The sequence below is a fragment of the Eurypyga helias genome, unplaced genomic scaffold (genome assembly GCF_000690775.1).
Source record: "Eurypyga helias isolate BGI_N326 unplaced genomic scaffold, ASM69077v1 scaffold5046, whole genome shotgun sequence".
Lineage (NCBI taxonomy): Eukaryota > Metazoa > Chordata > Aves > Eurypygiformes > Eurypygidae > Eurypyga > Eurypyga helias.
The window spans coordinates 49,603-64,945 of record NW_010255897.1 but is presented as its reverse complement, the minus strand read 5'-3'; the positions used below and the strand labels follow the sequence as shown (position 1 = coordinate 64,945).

The following is a 15,343-nucleotide window of genomic DNA, read 5'->3' as shown; positions in this document are numbered from 1 at the left end:
GGCCAAATGTTTCACTCCCATCTCCCCTTCACCTCAAACTGATGCTGAAGACCAAATCTGTGCCTTGCAGCAAAACCCTTCTGCACAGATCCAGATTGACAAATCCTTTTCAGTTTTTAAGACCTGGCAGATACAAGGAAGTTCTGAGCTGCAAATAAGGAACTTCATCATGTCACATGAGTAATTTTGAAATAATACATTAATGAATAAGCTTTTCTTTCTAAGCTAGTTTCTCTACTGTATAAAGCTTTATCTTCCATGGAAATATGAGATCTAAGAGGGAACATTTTAGTGAGAATTTTTGGAGACTTATCTTACAATTCAGGATTGTTATTTTAATGAAAGGTGACATAAATGTCTCTTTACCAGAAATATAGGAAAAAAGTAAAAAAGAGGAAGATAATTTTTCTGTATCAATAAATGATGAAAAAAGCCAATGTGCAATGTAGTACATTGAAAAAATGGCTAGGACACCAACAAATCAAGTAACTATGACATTGGAATCAGAGAGAATCAGAGTTTCCAATGTCAGTGTTCCACAGAGAGGAGAAAAGATTTAGAAAATAGGACCTGTGCTCTTCAAGGAGGCACCTGTACCTTCTTTTGCTCCATTCCTGACTATATGCTGGAGCAATGTACCCAAACTGACAGCAAAAACTGAAGAAATTCTGAAAAGAAACCACACACTTCTAGGTAGAAGAGAACCTGTAAAATGGTGGAATTTTAATTCTCGCCAGAGAGGAAAACTAAACTGATGATGAATACTGCCACATTTTTCATCCTGTTAGTCTGTGAAAGTTTTCACCCCCTAAAGTGCACATCCTTCAGGCATTCTGACAAAATTCCTGTGTTTACTTTGAAAAAGCTCTTGCCCTCATGATAGGTAAAAGTAATCAGAAAAACATAGAGGGTAGGGAAGAGAAAAAGCCCTCACGTGGAAGGTTTACATCCCTTTTGCCTTATGGCCTTTGAAAAACTTGTCACCCTATCTTCAACAGAGACTGGTTTGGGATAACTTCACCAGTATTGTATTTATTTGCAGCAAACTCTCTTCAGGACCTTTCCCTGAAAATTGCTGCTGTTGCATGCAATGAAAACCCTGGACACCTATATGAAGATGTGGGATCCTGCTTCTACTGTTCTGACTCAGATGCAGGTGGACAACTCACTGGGTCTGAAAAGTTACACAAGGAATTAGAGCAGAACAAGAATTACAACAGTGAGAGAAATTAGTGGGACCTGAAGGCCAGCAGGTACAGCTAGACCAAAAACATGGAAAGAATGTGAGCCTGAGAAGGACACTGAGACCTGAGGAAGGTGGGAGAAAAGAGAGGGCTGCCCCAACAAAGCAGCAGATCAACCACTCAGTAAATTGTGACACGTATCCAAAGATGGCAGCACTGAGCCTGGAGTAAAGCATTCTGGTACTCCCCAACACGGGAACGCTTGACTCCGCAACCTCAACTTTCCAACTTTCATTGCTTCCTTATTCAGAAGGGCTCCAGATGTGCAGATGGAAAAAATATTTATTTATTATTTAGGCAGGAGAAACAGAATGTCTTGTTCTTCTGTATACAACATCTCAGCATCTCCAAAGCTACTGGGAGGCAACAAGTACAGTTACAACAGGGACAAGGAAACTAGTCGTGTTCTGAAGAAAGATCAGTGATTGGTGAAGGACTGTTACTGACAATCTCTTGAGAGAGGCTGAAAGGGTAAAACTCTAAGGTCAGCTTCACCAAAGGGCTGTATGTTTGTCTGCGCAGACCCCATCACAGTCCACAGAGTGGGAAAGAAAACCAGAAGATTGCAACGATGCACTCCAGCACCTTCCACTTGGCAAGGCAAAGCCTGACATTTTAGATAGGAGTGGCGAGGAAGAAAGGCTGCTGGGTTTTGTGTTGAGTCAGCATTGTTCCTTTGACACTCTCTGCTCCCTGGCAGGAAGTTACACTCACAGGGTGCAGATTCACCACCTTTTCTCTGAAGTCTGAACGCTTCTGGAGAAAAGGGGAAACGAAAATTATGCACAAGGGTATCGAGAAACATAGCAGTGTGCAAAGAGACAAACCTTTACACGCTATTGAATATTGCCATCAAGTCATGCGTCAGCTGCCACAGAAAGGCATGGGTGAGTCCATCTGGGTTCAGCCAGATGCTTCCCTGCAGAAGTTAAATAATTCATTTTCAAAAAACACTGGTATTAAAATCAGAAGGGAGTTTTGTGATCGTTTAGCCTGCTATAATTTGGTATAAGATTTCAACACAAAATCCCCACATGTAGCACAATCGCAGTTTCAAACTGAAAAAAAATTTAAAAAATAAAACACACGTGCTTTAATCCCCAGTAGAAACAACCTGTCAAAAAAAACCCTCACAACCCAAAAAAACCCAAAACCAAAACACCAGAAGGCGAACAACCAGAAGGCCATTTCTCTAGACAGGCTGAAACATACTGAAAGAGCAACATAAAGCACCTCACACCTTCCTACTGTATTTTCATGCTACACAATCGACGTTTCTTTTCTTTAAACTGCCAAGATCAAGCATAAGAAATCTTGGCAGAACTAGAGGTTTATGGATCTATTACTAACTGATCCTATTAGTGATCAGTTAGTAATTTCCTTTTCTATCCAGCCCTTATGTTTCAACTTGTTTATCAAGAAATTATCTTTGTTGGTTTTACAGCAATAATATCTCAGAAAAGCAAGATCCCAATTCCTCTGTGAATGTATATTTCCACAACACACAGCCTAAAACCTCTCCTAAGTGGCAATATCTACTCAGGAGATGAGATCACAAGAGCACCAGAGTGATCCCAATAGGAATAGCAGTCGGTACTAGAAAATAGCTGAAAGAATTGGTGTAGGATCAGAATATATTAAGTAACAAATTATATTGCATCCCTATGAATATAAGTAATTTCCAAGGAGACACACTACTTTTTTTCAGTCAAATAGAGCAATGTGGATAATTTCCCCAGCCCAACCTTCAAAACTTATTTTATGTAGTCAATCACTTGTCAGGAAACATTGCAGCTTAGCAGCAGGAAAAGAGGACAGAACACCAGACCACCAAATGCCGTTTGGTGAAACCGTTACACAACAACTCAGTCCAGGGAAGATGGAAATAACATGAGGGTGTGGAAAGAGAATACCAGTTTGGAAACTACTCTCTGTCATCAGTATGCCCAAAGGAATGATGATGGTAAAAAACTGGGACTGATATATTCAGACAGTTTAATAAATGTGTTGCCATCATGAAAAAGACACCAGCTCGGGAAACAAACAAAAAGAAGAATTAGAAAACAAACAAACAAACAACCCCCCCCACCAAACCAAAAAACAACTAAACCCAAACAAATTTTTTTTAAAAACCCACCAAAATTAAAAACCAGGAAATTCTGTTTTTTATCATTACAAGTCCCTAGGTAAAAGCCTTCCATTTCATCTTTAATTAGATATTGTTTAAAGTGTTCAAGCTTGTTTGCATCTCCACCTTCCATTCCAAAATTCCTCTTAGAGCTTGTGTATAAAGTATCAGTGCTCACCTTCAGGCTACTACATGGAACTGTGACTATTTCCTGTGCTGGAAACGCCACTGCTTCCATGTTTGCTCTTTTTCATAGAAGATTTGCTTGAATTCCATTGTATTGCAGTAGGAGAGATATTAACCAGGCAGCTTGAATTTCCTCCTCTTCTGAAAATCTGCCAAGTTTTGTTCACTCACATTCTTTCTAAAATGCGCAGGCCAAATAGGTCCATCTTCAGAGCAGAGCTTCTCACTTGGAACCTCCCCCATTTTTTCCATACCCATTTGGACAGGAGAGCAGGACAGACACAGCTGCAACTCACAGAAGCAGCTACAAGTCCTGCCAGCTATTAACTATCACAGCATCTTTAATTCTCTTGAACTTAGATCACTCAGCTGACATTTTTGTCTTGCTTTTAAGCAGACAATCCTGGGACAGATTCAGGAAAATACAGTCGATACACTACTTCATCGCAACTTTGGATGGCATGTCTCCATGGTTGTATCACTTCCTTTCTAACTTTATCCTCTTACAGATTCTTATATAGACAAGACTACAAAATGACATTATTTTAAAAATCAAAGCTAGTTACTGTTTATTTCACAGAAAAAAATCTGAAACCACAAAATCAAACCTTGCAAACCTTTGTATGCAGGTGGGGAAACGTGTGTTTTACAATTTACAAGATTTACAAAAACGAGGAATATAAAATGCATATTGAAGAATCAAAGACTTCCATAAATGGTAATTGATCTTGCCGTTTTAGAAAGGAAATAAAATCAATAGTAACTAAGACACTGGTAAAGCTAGGCTGTTTTTGACTTCCAGCACACACCCCACATGCTACTTGTTGAGAGGCTGTAGGGGAGCAGTACCAGCACGTGAGCTCTGTAACAGCTATCCAGCACTCCTAGAAACCCTCAGAACACGTAGAGGTCATGTTCCTCCCGCTCTGCACGGACTGTTGCCCTGATAAGAAGGAAGTTCTGCCATGACCTACAACCCCTCCCCCAGACAAACCCACCTGTGTCCAGCCAGAGCACTGGCAGGTAATGCCCACCACACTTTTCCATGGCAGATGCCTGCCCCCAGATTTTATCTGATTAAATCCCAGAATACATAAACTACAAGAACTACATACTTGGTTCCCTGTGTTGTGTGAAATTGTGGCTCAAAGACGATCTGCCTAAATTCAGACATGCCACCTAGCATCTGCCCCTGTAGTTAGGTCCCCAGGAATACTTGAAAGATCACAGAAGTAGAGGGAAGTTCGCTGAATAGTTTGGGGAACCTGTCCATTGTTATGGTATGAAATAAATCTGGTGCAGAAACTTCAAATCTCAGGAGCCTTCTCAGGTCAATCTATCTACATTTTACTTCCTTTACTGCACCACCGTGCAACATCAAATCACGAAATCTGAAATTTTACACATTATATGATGGTTACAAAATAAAGTAACTGATGTATATCACATTACACACACACCGAACCTGGCTACTGCAGTGTTTGCACATGAGAAAATAGCTTTGGCTTAATCCTAATTGCATAATTTTATTAAAACAAGGCACGTTTTATTTTATTACATTACATTTTACATTACATAATACATTACATTTCATTTCATTACATTACAGTGTCGCATGTTCGTTCCGTTCTATGTTGGTCACAAGATCCTTTGTGTCACTAGTGCCAGGAACTGCATCACTATTGAAATACAAATTGTTATCAAAGCTGTCATTTGTTGATAATCGATTCTTTCTTCTTCTGTAGAAGAGATAGCCTGCTAGGCCACTTCCAATTAGGATGAGGATAACAACAATAACTACAACTCCTGTTTTACCGTGGTTCAGAGTAGGAGCCTTCTCATCCTTTGTCATTGCTGAAAACAAATACAAAGAAATCAAGAAGATGCTACATATTCTTTATCTGATTACTAGAAACAATTTCCTTAGAAAGCATGATGTTTTAAGCAAAAGTGTTCCATTTGTTTCAAAATAATAAGAGACAAAGGTAGCAACATAAAATTAATTGATTCTAAAATGTTAACACTGCATGCTATATCACAAATTATTATTTTTTTAAAATCTGCATTTGGACACTGAATGGTTTATACTGTATTCTACTAGGAAATAGTATGCTCTCAGGAAACAGAGATGGTACTCAGGTGTATCAGAAAATGTTAGAGAGTACAGAATATGATTTGTTCTGTTTATAACCTTATATGGGACTATTTTTCTCTACTTGACAGACAATATTCTTACCCTTTGTAGGCATTTCAGCCGGTGGCATTTCAGCTGATGGTGGAATTTCAGTTGCTGGCATTTCAAAACATTGAAAAAAAGATTATGTTACTATATTAATTCAGTTATTTATTTCTATATTATTTATTCCTATATTTAAAACATACCAAAAATCATATTCGGATAAATAAATGGTAATAAATACTACCAAATACTGAAAACACTTGTGTTGAGTCCATGCAAATCTATACACATCTATCAAAAGGCATAGCACAATGGTCTATTGTATTCTGGTCTCACATGTAGTTATTTACCTAAGCTAGCAGAAAAGAAGAAACATCAAAGAGCTCCATGGAGACAGATCCTGACATCAGTGTAAAACCAAAAGAAAATCCACACAGCATCTTCAGGACAGAGATGATCAAACATAATCCTCAATAAAATCACAAATTCTTGCACTACTTGTTCTCTTATATAGTCACAGTGAGTGTAATGCAAGGTTTGGTATGCCAAGAGACCTTCATGGCCTGCCTGCACAGACAACTGAAATTACCCATAAACTCCAAACTGTCTTAGCACGTGTCACATCCAAACTAAAATGTTTGTAGCTCATTTAAAATTTAATATCTCAACCACGAAATCTGGCTTGATGGGAAAACCGGGCCATCATTTAAGATGAAGATCCCTATTTTGTCACATTGACATAAAACCAATCTATAGATCTTGATTCAATGCATCATGTTTCCTTCGGAGATAGGTGAGCCCAGGAAGTTAAATTGTTTTTACTATTCTCTACTTACATTGCCTGATTTCATTAACAACAAAACAATCTTGACTTCCAAAGATTTTCCGGAACTCTGCTGGAGTCTCTTTCAGCCCAGCTTGTTTTACATATAGAGACAAATATTACTCTACACTTCGCTTCTCAGGGTAAAACTATGCACGAATATTTGGATGTTTCCAAGAGTTTCTATCAAGAAAAGTATCTATTAATGCTGTTTACAATAAAAAGCAGTTCGTTAAATGTCTGCACTGCACCGGCTTGCAAATCTATGGAAAACAGGGAAACCGGAAGCTTTCTGCATTTGCACATTTTTGAAGCGTTTTCTGGAGGCATTGCATGTTTGCTGCATTACATGCTGTGTCCGGTTCTGGACTCCCCAGTACAAGAGAGAGATCTACTGGAGGGAGTCCAGTGAAGGCCCACTAACACGCTGAAGGGACTGGAGCACCTCTTATATGAGGAAAGGCTGAGAGACCCAGAACTGTTTAGCCTAGAAGAGAAGGTTCACAGGGGGCTTCTCAATGTATACGAGTATCTGAGAGTGCAAAGAGGTCAGAGTCAGGGTCTTCTCGGCAGTTCCCAGTGACAGGATGAGAGGCAATGGGCACCACCTGAAACACAGGAGGTTCCCTCTGAACATAAGGAACCAGTTTTTTGCTGTGAAGGTGACTGAGCACTAGCACATGTTGTCCAGGGGGCTTGCGGAATCTCCATTCTTGGATATATTCAAAAGCCATCTGGACATGGTCCTCAGTAACTGGCTGTAGGTGGCCTGGCCTGAGCAGGAGGCTGGACCAGATGACCTCCAGAGGTGCCTTCCAACCTCAACCCTTCCATGATTTGGTGATTCTGTGAAGATAATGCTACCCTATGTCCAAATGCACAGTGTAAAAAACAGTCCCAGAAATGTAACAAGGAATAGGAGGAAATCATTTACATTATGCAAACTTGGAAAATAATCCTCTGGCTGCATTGCTTCCTTTGACTGGAAAATTTTTTGAATATAATAATCTAGACACTTTTTCCTCGTTCCTTAACAAAAAACTGTTGACTGACCAAGTTTGGCATAGCACTGATAATGCATATTATGCACATCACTGTTGGGTTTTGGTATGAGATGACTGCACGCTAAACCTACCCACACGTCAATCAAGCAGTACATCTGGGGCTACAAAACTGCTATTCCTGAAAAGTGAGAGTGGGACGCCATGAACATACTACACCTTGTCACTGTTTGTAGCACAGTCAACTAGCACTCGTGGAACCGCTGAACAGTTATTTGGAGTACCTCCTTACTTATGAAATAAAGGTAGATTATTTATGGAATTGACCTCCTAGAGAATTTCAAATTACTATGGTAAAAATTACCTCAATAAATGGAACAGAAAATAGCACCTGTTCAACGGGAAGACTTCAGTCACAGTTTGTGTTTGCAGCCCCTTCAGAAAACAGCCAACATAACAAGACATAGCAAGTGCAACAAGTAAAATCATGCTTCGAACACCCCATTTTTTAACCTACAGCTATTTAATACATTTTTTTCATTTCTGCAAATGGAGCATTAACACAGCTTTTCAAAAGTGTGCCAAGCCAAACTGTGTTTCTATAACACTCTATGTCTCAACTGTGTCCTGTTCTTGAGTGAGCAGCTACATAGCCCTTGCACTAACACCAGCATTTGGCTGACTCCATGGCATCCCAGCTCAGGAATCTACACTGGTTGAAGCTAATCCTAGGAAACGTAACTAGCTTTCACCTGTTTCAGCTCTTGAAATGGCTCAGTATCAAAACAGGTGAATGCCAGTGCCAGCACAAACAGGTGAACTGAATGGTTGAAAAGGAAGTGTGGCCATTGATTTTAGCATTTGTTACCTATATTTATGACTATTCTGGATAAAGAATGAAAATAAAATGCCTTTTTTTGGGTCAATTGCCATGTGAAAAGACAGGTAAGTAGACTGAATGAATGTTTATATCTAAGAGTTCTGCAGTATTTCCCACTGAAGATACAGTCATCATTGCAAGCATCTGAGTAAGTAAGAATAATTTTGCATGCCAGCAAATTTATAGAAAGGATAGCAGAATTTCTCTCATTTCCAGTCTTGTAGAGGAAGTGGGTATATTTCAGCTACTACTTGCATTTCACTCTTCTCAGTAAACATTAGTAAGAGATTTTGCTATTGCAATACATGCTGGAAGAAATTATTAGGATGACTTTTAGGAACACACATGCACTGGGTGTCTTTACCATCAAATTTGCACCTTCAGTTTTTCAGGACACTTCCAGTTTAGCACATTCAGACTATGCTATTTGCTTTACTTTTCATTCATTCATCTTTTCAAAACAGGAGAACCCAGAGACAAAAGATCCAAACCTGCTCATTAATTCACAGTTCATAAATACTGAATCCACAGAAACACTACCTCATGCTTCGAAATGCATGCACATGAGACTGCCAAAGGGAAATAAGCAAAGGATACTCCCCGGGCTGAGCAGAGGGCATACCCCAAGGAACGTATTTTCAAACAGGTGAGACAAACTTGTGCCTGCAAGGCACAGTAGTGACATGGTGATTACTCAACAGTTATCGATACAAAACAGGCAAACTTCTGTAAGTATATACACTAGGTCAAGTTAAGACAGCAACACAATCTTTTTAAAACAATTCTGAAGGGACTTGAACACCAGTCAGACCTTCTACTTTCTGACAAGAGTTATTCTTTTTGTTGGCATGCAAATGTGCATCCCTTGGCATTTATAAAACCTCAAACCACCCAGCTAAAATGCATTGTGTGTAATGGCCATCTACTAATACCAGCACACAAGGAGCATACTCCATACATGAAACAAATTCATAAACGTAGCACTTACCTTTTGGCTTTTTACAAACATAGCCTTTGAAGGCAGAGCAATAGATATTATTCCAGTACCCAGAGTTTGCATACATTTCAACACAGTGCTCGTTTTGTTGAGGGGATGGTTCTCCTACATTCCAGTTGACAAAATTCACTGCAGTGTTGTCTAGCCACAGCCATTCTCCTAATTGGAAAAACATTGAATATGGAAAAACAAGACAGTATTCACTCCTTATGGCCACTCTTGGAGACAGGCCACTAGACTATTTAGATTTTTGGTCTGACAAATCATGTTGTCTTTAACTTTTTGTGCAAATGATACAACATCAATTTTGGGGAAATCGCAGGCCAATCTGGCTTATGATATTACAAAGGCAAGAAAGTTTAAAGAAGTATATCCCACTTGCAGTGGTGCAGAGTCAATTATTTATTCAGTTTATAGAAATTACTTATGTCAAAACATAATTTATCTTCAACAGAATGCCCTTTATTTCAGCAATTTGTAGGGAGGCTTTGTATTATTCTTTTCAAAGTCCTCACTGAGGTCTTTCCAAGTCCAGTTTTATTTTTTGGTTTTTTTTTCAGTTTCTGCTCCTTTCCATGGACTTTACACACACAATTTTCCTTTTTAAAGATCTGCTTCAAAAATCTTGTGATCACTGTTGTTCAACTATGCTGGGACTTTCTGTCTCTTCCTTCCTGTTCTTTTTTTTCTTTCTTTCTTTTAATAGTGCTATTTATTTAGAATAAATGTGCCCCTTGTGACTCATAAGTTGTACAAGCAAATTGTTAGACTCAGCATGAAAGCTATGTTTTGTTTTCTTATAAGATTCTTCTTTTGGTTTTTTGGTTTGTTTTTTTTTAAATACCTGCCACCCTTTGTGTTAGGACATGGAATCTGGATACAACTGCTTTTCCAAAGATAAGAAATTTAATTATGCAGTTATGCTGAAATCATTATAATCACTATCTAGTAATATAATGACATGTAATTACTGACGCAGCAGCTCCTGTGTTTATGATCATTGTAAGAACTGTATTGTTCTGCACCTGCTCTAGAACCACTTTTTTTTTAACCACGAGTAAACCTCAACATTTCTTTACGTGTTATGTTTAGAAATCATTACTCTCTTCAAATTCTTTCCTCCTCTACTGAAGATATTCCCTTTTCCTGGTTAAGATTCAACCAATGTAACAGAATACTTGTCTTCTCCCTGTCTGGTTTGTCCTTGAAATTGTTGAACAGGCAGTTGTAAAAAAAAAAAACCCTCCAAAAGGGAGGTGTGAGGGGGACTTCGTAGTATTTTACTGCTGGCCGGAGTTAAACCAAGACACTCAATGACAAGCACATCACCCCAGGGCCTCTCCCACATTTGAGAAGAACCATTTGACTTTGGCTTAAGTCCCTGCCTGTACTCTGCTATAGGCACCTTTGTGTCTTAACTTCGTTGTGAATTATTTTTCTTGCATTAGGATGGACTTTCTGTGCCTGGCCTTTCTATTATATATTACTGGTTATTGCTTGATTACAACTGACCAGCTTTCCCTATGACGATATTATATTACCCTTTCTAATTTCACTTATGTCTTACAGAAGTATAATGTGAAATTTTCAACACCCATGTCAAAGAGCTCGTGACAATTATTCACAAAACAAAAACATGTCAAAAGTAAAGAAGTTACCATCCACATTTCTGTACATTCCTGTCCAAAAAGTTGCTGTTTTCCCTTCAAGTGGTTCAATGGTGTATGACAGAAAGCTGGCTTCAGCTGAGTCTTCAACTGATACCAAAGAGGCACCTGGAAGACACAGTAAAAAAAAAACCACAAACCTCCTCTTAGAAACATAAGTTTCACAATGTGAAGCTTTCTCATTGTCCTGTCAAATCTCCGCCTTATTTTTGCCACTGATTACCTGTGCCAAATTCCAAACAGAATTTGAAGTTCTAAAGAGAAACTTGCTTTGGATAATACCTTATGAAAGACTTCAGCATTGTTACTGATGTGTTTCCTACCATTTCTATGACACTGCAGTAGCATTTTGTTTGTTTCATGATCCACTGGGAAATAGCAACATAACTGAACAACAACTCTAAGCAAAATACAGTGGGCCAATATGGTAACCAGTATAAATTTCTACTGATGTGTTACTATTAAAAAAAAAGAAAAACCCAAAACTTAAAAAGAAATAAAGTTTTTAGTAAAATGTGCATATTAAATGTTTTCTGAGCCTTTGTACAGCTCACGTACAGCACAGACTTTGCTGACTTTCTGAAGCAGTCTTTAGTTTAACTTTTCAACCAGGTCTTGTTTATTTTCCTACATTCTCTTTGTAGCCATCAGAGAAAGAAAGATCATCTTGGCCATCTGTTGCCCAGTTACTGTAGTACCCTGTCAGTCATCCACATATAACACTAGGCATTTGGCCATCCTTCATCCTGTATGATGCTGTAGCAAAAGCAAGAAGTCACAGCATGGAACCAGCAGACAGAATGAGCTACACGGCTTTGTATGGAGTGGCATTAAACAACGAGGAAAATGCATCTTCATGTCTCTTTAGCGTGGGTCTGGAATCCAGTCACTAGGTATGGAGCAATAGCTGTGTTCGGCACTTGACTGTTTTGGCACTTGACTGTTTTGGCTTGGCTGTTGAATTTTTGAAGGTGTTTTTCATCAGGTAAGGAAGACAAAGTTACAGAGAATGAAAATATAAAAGTCATTTGAATCACTGCTGGGCTACTGATACATTCTACTATGGTTCAGAATTCTACTATGAGTAAGATATAACTGGAAAATGTCCCACTGCAAACAAAACTCAGTGTGCAAGTGGGAACATGGCACGTTCCTCTTTTTTCGACACAGTCTTTGTGGTTTTCTAATTGTTCCTCTTTTGCTGAATGGTCTCAGATGTTTGGTTACTTTTAGGTTGTGTGATAAAAAGCTTCACTGCACACCCACAAGGGAGCACTGAGGGACCCCTCCCCAACTGTTCACAGGGCCATCACAGGAGCCATCAGCCCATCAAAGGCCAATCTCCACAAGCCCAGAGCAGCAAAGAGGCACAGTGACAGGGGAAGAACTCAAGTTATGGACTCAAGAGGATGGGGCATCTTGCTCAGGCTCCTCCTAGGGCTGGTGCAGTACATCCTCAGTCCTGATGTCCAGGCATGAAATCCATCAAGACAAATCAACATCAGAGCACCTTTCAGACTGAGGGGAGTTACCGCCTAGGGGTATGGGACACATGATGGGATATAGAAGAGCATTTCCAGATTGCACAAGACATTATGAGATGTTCAGGGGAGGAACCAAAGGCAGGTAAAGGTATGGACCTAGATGACTCAGGAGGAAAAGGCATGGCAAAGTAGAGTGATAAGGGAATATAAAGACTGGTCATGTGTAAGCAGTTTTCTGGGCAGTACAGTTGTCTGGCTACACCCTGCACCTGATCTGGGCAGACAGCCCTATCTTCTTATCAAACTCTGTTTCTAGCTATTTTCATGAGTGAAAGTGTCTTCACTCTGTGTTTACGTGTGTGCATGGGGGTCCTTGGAGACCCTTGTGTCCCTGGACCCTTGTGTCCCTGGAGCCAGCAACTGGTGCAAGGGAAGGTACGTAAGTGTGCGATCATGAGAGACTATCAAGACAACCTAGACAGCAAGGTGAGCCAGGTGTGTGTGTGTGTGCACCACCGAGGGTAAGACCACAAGCTGAACTGGCTGTCAGAGGGACCAGGGGAATCCTAGCCAGCTGCTGGAGGGACCTTGAGGGCTGCAGGTCTCTGAGGATGAGACCCACTGGTGTGTGTGAAACTCTAAGGGTGAGACAAAGGAGGGGATGGCTACTGAGGGCCCAAGGGAGTTCCAGCTAGCTCTGCATGTGTGTGTGCCTCAGGCGAGACCATGAGACTACCGGAGTGACCAGTGTGTGTGTGTGGCAGGGAAGGGGTGTACTGGCAACCTGTAACAACTGTCACAGTCTTAAAGACTGAGCTACAGCAAGAGTGTTCTGTTATGGAAACTTTTCTGTATTTTAAATATATTATCAAGTATCTTCATCCAAATGCTATGCAAGTGTTCACACAGAGAACATGGTAAGATTTAAAGAACATATATGAAAACCTGAACCTTCCCTCAAAAAAGGAAGATGTGCTCTTTGATTAAAGAGGATACTTACCTAGTCGAAGACATTCTAAAGATGCTTGGGCCCAGTTTCTTGTAGATGAAGATTCAATGTAGTAGCAATGACCTCGGAAAGGGATCCAAGCCTTGTGTCCTTCTGATTCAGGGCACTTTCCTGGAAGTTGAGGGGGCTCGGTGGGAGCTTGAACTGTTTAAAAAAAAGTTTTAAAAAAGAGAGCACAAAATTTACAGAAACAGCTTCTTATACACTCTTTTATCATGAATAGATTATTCTATATGAATGTTGGAATACTGCTTACTACAATAAAATAATGGGTAAAAGTTCTAAATCTATGAACAAGTAGTACTGCAACTGTAGTCTCAAGAAATCTAATTTAACAAAGCATCCAAATGTACTTTTATCTTTTAACACATTCTTAAGTTCAGCTCAACTCTACTCACAAACATATTTTGACACTTGACTGCTTTGCTGAATTAGGGCCCATATGAACTTGAAGGCATTATCAGATGACAGTAACAGGAGTTTTACATCAAAAACATGAGAGAAAGCAGCCAGAAGAGGAATCCTTAAACAGTTCTATGCCACTACTAGTTTGCTATTCCATTAGAAAAGGAAAAACTAGAAAGGTGTTATAAGTAAACATTCCTTGTGACACCTTATGGCTTGGTCATTCAGCTCTTCCTCCTATCAGAGGGACCATGGAAGTCCCACCCACATGACTACTACCTAACATTCGTTGCCTTTAGATTTCTGAGGTTTTGGTCTTGCATGCTTACTTGATATCAGAATAAATAGCAGAGTAATGTGAGGCTAAGCTTTGCAGAGTATATCTAAGATTATTAATGTAAAGTGATGGCCATTCACAGTCACACTAGCTCTCTTAATACGTGTTTGTTCTCATTTTAAAAGAGCCCCGTTCAACCCAAGTAAATTTTAACGATTTCATCTATGGGATGTAGTGATAGCTCAAGGGGTAATGGCTTTAAGCTAAAAGAGGGTAGATTTAGGTGAGATAAAAGGAAGAAATTCTTCATGGAGAGGGTGGTGAAGCATTGAAACAGGTTCCCCAGAGAAGCTGTGGATGCCCCATCCCTGGATGTCTTCAAGGCCAGGCTGGATGAGGCTTTGAGCAACCTGGTCTAGTGCAAGGTGTCCCTGCCCATGGCAGAGGGGTTGGAGCTAGGTGATCTTTATGGTCTCTTCCACCTCAAACCATTCTGTGATTATGTGTTTTAGCTCTTGAAATAAAAACCAGCATCTATCCAGCAGAGCACTCAGCCCAATGAACTCTAAAGAGACAATCATTGTAATGACAATACTTAGATTCAAGTTCTTACCATCAGGCTTTTTGCAAACAGAGAAGTAACTTTCATTGCAGAATCCTGTCTTCCAGGCTCCAGCAATGTCTAGATAGACACAGCCTATTTTCTGCTTTGGCTCCCCTTCAGCCCATTTAGTATACTTCATTCTCCAGTTATCAATCCATTCATATCGTCCATTGGTCTAAGAACAAAACAACATTCATATGTGGACTTAATCTCAAATACACCTTCTATACACAGAGATATTTCAAGATGCCAGTCTAAAATATCTTGTTTGGAAGGTCACAGTGTAGCATCACAGAAAAAGTGTGCAAAAGGTGTAATAAATACAATTTAATCAGAGTAATGGAAGAGGATGGTTTCCTACCTGTAAACCTGACAGCATATAAAAGTATTTAGGACCAAGATATAAGCTAAAGTAAAGAGAGATGATAAGACTTCTCAGTTCCTGATTTGTCCCGAAGA

General features: G+C 39.6%; 1 protein-coding gene across 1 annotated transcript in view; it reads right to left on the bottom strand.

Moving 5' to 3' along the window:
- Positions 1-5,041: 5,041 nt before the first annotated feature.
- Positions 5,042-15,343, bottom strand: part of MRC1 (mannose receptor, C type 1) — a 59,299-nt gene continuing 48,997 nt past the window's right edge. Inside the window, exons 25-30 of the mRNA XM_010153456.1 lie at positions 14,894-15,059; positions 13,590-13,742; positions 11,097-11,213; positions 9,430-9,597; positions 5,795-5,848; positions 5,042-5,412 (exon numbers count right to left, since the gene is read on the bottom strand). Of these exons, the coding sequence (XP_010151758.1) occupies positions 5,162-5,412; positions 5,795-5,848; positions 9,430-9,597; positions 11,097-11,213; positions 13,590-13,742; positions 14,894-15,059 (909 nt within the window). The 3' untranslated portion in view covers positions 5,042-5,161. The remainder of the gene's footprint in view (positions 5,413-5,794; positions 5,849-9,429; positions 9,598-11,096; positions 11,214-13,589; positions 13,743-14,893; positions 15,060-15,343) is intronic.